At 34.0% G+C, this 5,296-nt stretch overlaps 1 protein-coding gene across 2 annotated transcripts in view; it reads left to right on the top strand.

Moving 5' to 3' along the window:
• The first annotated feature begins 1,561 nt into the window (after positions 1 to 1,561).
• Positions 1,562 to 5,296, top strand: part of LOC113230356 — a 16,045-nt gene continuing 12,310 nt past the window's right edge. Inside the window, exons 1-4 of one of the 2 annotated variants that reach the window (XM_026464253.1) lie at positions 1,562 to 1,802; positions 1,891 to 2,096; positions 2,204 to 2,629; positions 3,044 to 3,100. In XM_026464253.1, coding sequence (XP_026320038.1) covers positions 1,967 to 2,096; positions 2,204 to 2,629; positions 3,044 to 3,100 — 613 coding nt within the window. In that variant the 5' untranslated portion in view covers positions 1,562 to 1,802; positions 1,891 to 1,966. Of the gene's footprint in view, positions 1,814 to 1,890; positions 2,097 to 2,203; positions 2,630 to 3,043; positions 3,101 to 5,296 lie in introns of both variants that reach the window. The other variant, XM_026464252.1, reaches the window with a different exon arrangement.

Below are 5,296 nucleotides of genomic sequence, written 5' to 3'. Positions count from 1 at the left end.
TTAAAAAAGTCGCCATAGCCATTTTGAGATACAGGTAAAGAGTAAACAAATTGGAAAGTAAAAAGTAAACAGTTGAAGCTTACCTTCCTCTGTTACTCTCTTCTTTAAGGTGCTTCTTCCCGGTCGAATAAATTACCTACAATGAAATTACTTTAGTATAGTTATTTTACAACTATACCGACGACATAACTGTTTACGTTTTAAGGCAAAGGAATGTGAAGTAATAACCATAATACCCTTGCTTATTCCTGCAGATACATCCTGCAGTTGCGCTGTAAATAGAGGCGCTAATTCGGGCCAGGACCGGTAGCTGGAATCCTGCCGTTATTGCTTTGATGCATACCATGCACTCTTGCTTGTCAACCGGGGAAGTGGTGAAAGTCGCAAACAAACCGAACTTTTTTTCCATTATTCCGTTGCGCAAAATGCCCAAATGGTTTTTTTAATGCACATTGCCCAAAGAGTTGTTTTAAAGTACCTATTTGAACATGTCAAAACTGTGTAATGCGTTGACGTCTGTGACACTAAATAATTTACTATTATTCTGCCGCCGTAAATTGGGGCGCGTGTGACAAAAACTCAAAACCGAGAAAATAATGTTTAAAGAAATTATATTGGAAAATTTCTACTTATTTCTTGCGGTAACTTCATGCCTTATACGACTAGGAAAAAATAAAGATAATACAGATCAGCCTTTTTTTAACGATCACGGCCGGTATTCATAACAAAATTTTTTTTTTAATGTCATATGCGTCCTTTCACTAAAGGCGGTGGCAGTATTAATCTAATCACCTAAAGTACATAATACTTTTACTAAACTTGAGGCTGATAGCACCGCACCGCGATAATGTAGATACCTCACTCACACAAACAACATGTCATTGATAGTTAGAATAAGTGTATCTATCTATATATAATTCAAGCAAAAGGCACGCGGATGTAATATGATTCTAACTACTCATAGAGAACTTCTTCGCTACTGTGTAGGTAGCAATTACTTGGATAACAACGACTGTAAAAATGCTTAGCTACCTGAGATAACGATTTTGAGTACCATGTTCGCGTTTCAAATACAATGCTAAAGACAGAGCAGGTAAAGTCGCCTAAACTTGAATTTTGAGTTGCATGCGGGACTTTTGTAAATATTTTGAAAGATTGATAATGCGGAGCATAGGTTCCAGAAATAATGGAAATACTATCACACCTAGAGAGTAAGGTGCAAGCAAATAAACTCGAACAAAATAAATTATTTATCGTTCTGCGAAACTTTTTCTCAAGCTAGTCGTACTGAGAATTACGTTAAACAAAAAAGCTCTAACGGTGTTTAATGCTTATTATTTGCCAAAAAATGTGACTAAACTGAAAATTGGTCAACCTTGAAATATTTGCTGAAGCAAGCAAAATCAGGTGGACCGATTGAATAAAAGTATTGTTTGCTGAACCCTACGAGTAAAAGTTATTGAACGTTAGACGTAACACAGTCCGTATCACGAATTCTTTGCTATTAATGCCAACCGCATTTCGCGACTCGCAGACACGCGGTGCGCTCACTTCTGCCGCCAGACAGCCATCGCAGTTTGAATTTGGCGCGCAAACTAGCGGTCGCCGCTCGCGCCACTGACCGGACAACTAGCAAAAAATAAAACAAAACTTGGCTTCTCGCGAGAGCGAGCGGCTCGCGTGTGTTATTTTTCGTTTATTTAACTTGAACTTGAATTGTTAGAAAAACTCTCGATTTATGTGTGAATACGTGAACATATTAAGTGCAAATTTAACTTTAATAGAGAGTCACCAGTGTTATCGTAAGTGTATGGTATGTTTTGCTTTTGTTATCAACTGGCCGGGTTATCAGTGCGAACTTTTTTATAAAGCTTTGTTTCCTTTGTTTAGGATCGCGGACGCCAACACCAAGATGGTTTTATAAGCTCTAGTAATATCGGACCTACTACGAAACAAAACAATTACGATGGACTGCGATAGAAAATTAAACATAGGCGAGGGTGTGCCTCTCAATGCGTCAGGCGCAGCAAAACTTTTTTTGAATACTGGTAAAAATAAGGTCACCCCAGATGGCACTGTTATTCATCTAAACACAGGTGAATTTATTATTATATTTACATAATTACGATTGTTTTTATTTATTTTTTTGTTGTTTTTATTCAGTTTTTAAATAATATTCATTGTATACCTCTCATTGTAACAGAGAAGCAAGAGGTTGGCGTGCATATAAACACGACCTTCTCGGTGGCGTCTTCCAAGAAAATAAAGCTGTTGTTTCTTCTTAATTTTTTACTGATCATCATCTGCATGGTCGTCAGCTGCTCCATATCTTATTACTACTGGAACGAGATGATCGCCACGAGAAAACAACTAGATATGTTGAAAGACCAATTTTTTATGAGAAATCAGGAAAAGATTCAACCCAGTCCCCTAGTTTCAGTCACAGACAGAAATTACCTAGACATCAGACAGCCAAAAATGGAGTCTGGAGCTAAAGTTGAGATATCAACAAATGCAAGAAGGTATTTTGTTGAAAACCTTGGTGAGGACATGCTTCTTGTGGATTCTGGCAAGAAAAATCCAAGTGCAGATAAAATGTCCATCATTGACTTACCATTATTACAAAGAGGTGAATTTTAAATTTGCTTTACATTTTTTAATTTTATTTATCTTGTTCTTTTCAATTAGGTACCTATGTATATAAAACATTTTTTTTAAATAAAATAAAATATTTCATTCATTCTTATCACATTGCTCGTGAATATTATAATAATTACAAGTATTCCGCTGGAAAGTGATCTAGTATCCTGAAACACAGTGCTTAAGCATCTACCCTCCACAATATTGTTACAATGTTTATTTAGTACAAACTTAGATCTTGCTGCATTTTGTTGAAAAGTAAACAAATTTTTTTTATTGTCTGCTTAGAATAAATTGTCCATATGCATTCAAGTATCTCCTTGATGTCATTCAAGTCTTATAAACAATCCTATGTAATTCATACAATTGTTAATTTATTATTTTGTTATTGTTTTTATTACAGAACCAGTAATTGCTCACTTCAATGGTGCTCTCACAGACATTAATTTAGGAACAAATTGTAAGTAAAACCTTTGTTTATAAAGTACTCAATACACTAATATAATGAATAACCATGGCATAAGCCAGGAATTAGTTTAGATTTTACAGAAGTTGTTTCTATCTCTTTCATTCCTATAAACTAAAAAGAGACAATACAATAGAGCTATGAAATAAAGTTTATTATAGGTTTTTGTATATCTACTTCTCGGGCACATTCTCGGTTATCCTTCTATTGTTACAAAACTTTAAATAAACACGCACATACACTCATTAACTTTAAACTCAATATTTTACCTACAAACATTATATGTATATTCCTAACACAGCATTATGTCATAGCACTACATTATGTACGCAAAGTACCATTTATAGAATCGTACAGTCATTCCATTCCTTGTTCTAGCTTATATTAAAATAAAACAACAGTATTGAATATAACAGAGGAATAAAGATATATCAGGTGTCAACTTAAACTGGTCATGTCCTTGATTTCGTAAAACTTCCAGTTAATCAGGAGCCACGTGCAGTGGTCACTTTTAATCTACTACACAAACCAGTTAGGTACTCATAGGTCTACCACATACCACTGAACAATTAATTATGATTTTTTTTTATACTGTACTGTTAGTTGCAAAAGTCATTGAAAACGTTTGCATATCTTTAAAATCACATTCAATTAAAAAAATGAAACTAAATACTACAAAGGAAACACTTTCGACATCTTCAGTATTAATGGAAAACTTTTTGTGTTTAAAAGTTTTGTGTTGGAAAAATTGTTTGTGTTCCACTGATACGCATCAACAATTTTCGTTCAACGACATAACAAATTGACGTAATTCTAAATAAAATTTAAAATTACGTCAATTTTATATAATGTAAATAGCCACTGTTAATTATTAACATGTTAATAGCTTAAATAAAAAAAAAAGTTTAATTGTAACAATAGATTGTAAAGAAAAATTATGAATGACTTGTGCACCAAACTGTACAACCAACAACACAGGATGCTTCCATACCTAGATAACCATGTGGCTTACACATCCCTTGAAATATTAACACAATAATATGTACTTTAACTGTGACTATATAATACTCATATTCCTGCACATCGAATACCGCTAAAAATTTATTTAAAAGTTTTGACCCTTACGCATAAGCCAATAAAGTACATTTTGTTTCATTCAAGTGGTTAAGTTATGAGTCCTCCATGTCCATATGTGAATGTTGTCTAATTGATCATACAAAGCAATTGAACAGCCAGACAAAGTCAGATGCCATTTTGTTTGTGACTGTCTTTTTGACATACAGTTTTATTTCCTCTGCCTTTTTATAATTAACTTGACTTAGGACATCACGGGTCGTATTCTAGAACTCTACTCAATGCTCAAGTCAGGATTTGAGTATGGTTTAAAGCACTCAAAATCATACTCAAGTCCCTGCCATTAGGGTCGTATTTCCAGTGCTTGTGTTTCCAGTGCAATCCTAACTTGAGCATTGAGTAGAGTTCTAGAATACGACCCTAAATTTCCTTTGTTTTTATTCTAAATATGAAATTAATATAAAGTAAACAATAGTTAATCTTATGCTGGCAACATTGCTCAGAAAATTAATAAAATTAGAACTTTAATCGCAAATCTTCAGGTAGTCACATCAATTTATGCAATGTGTTTTTTTTAACTGTAAATTTAACTCTATGGAAATAGCGTGAGGGTACAATTTTGACAGACTACATATCTTTAGATGTAGCCCACTGTGTCTGACCTTACAGTTATTTGAATAGAGACAAATATTTGACAACTCACATAATGTTGTTTGGGACGGCACGCAAGACGCAGTTTCCTTCCCTCTACGCCAATAACAAGTTACACGATTTAAAATTAACTCTACGCCATTTATAATAAAGACGGTCCAATTTGTAAAACATAGCGTGCTCTTTACTGTACATAAAACTATAACTTAGCGTAATAAGTTGACTAATTGCTTTGTTTCTCTTTGCAATACATCCAACCGCCAATTTATTTGTGGTTTGATGCTAGTAATCATAGCGCTGTCTGCTCATGAAACGGTTTTCAGGGAGGTAGTATCAGCACCCTGTGTTTATTTTTTAATTACATTAATTAATTTTGCATTTGGCAGTCGCATACATTTCCAAAATAAATGAAGAGACAATTTAGTAATAACCTAACCTCCGGTTAAGAAACTGACCTCAAAAGTC

Source organism: Hyposmocoma kahamanoa, unplaced genomic scaffold, assembly GCF_003589595.1.
Source record: "Hyposmocoma kahamanoa isolate Upper Pololo Valley unplaced genomic scaffold, ASM358959v1 63, whole genome shotgun sequence".
NCBI lineage: Eukaryota > Metazoa > Arthropoda > Insecta > Lepidoptera > Cosmopterigidae > Hyposmocoma > Hyposmocoma kahamanoa.
This window is presented reverse-complemented; position numbering and strand designations above follow the sequence as displayed.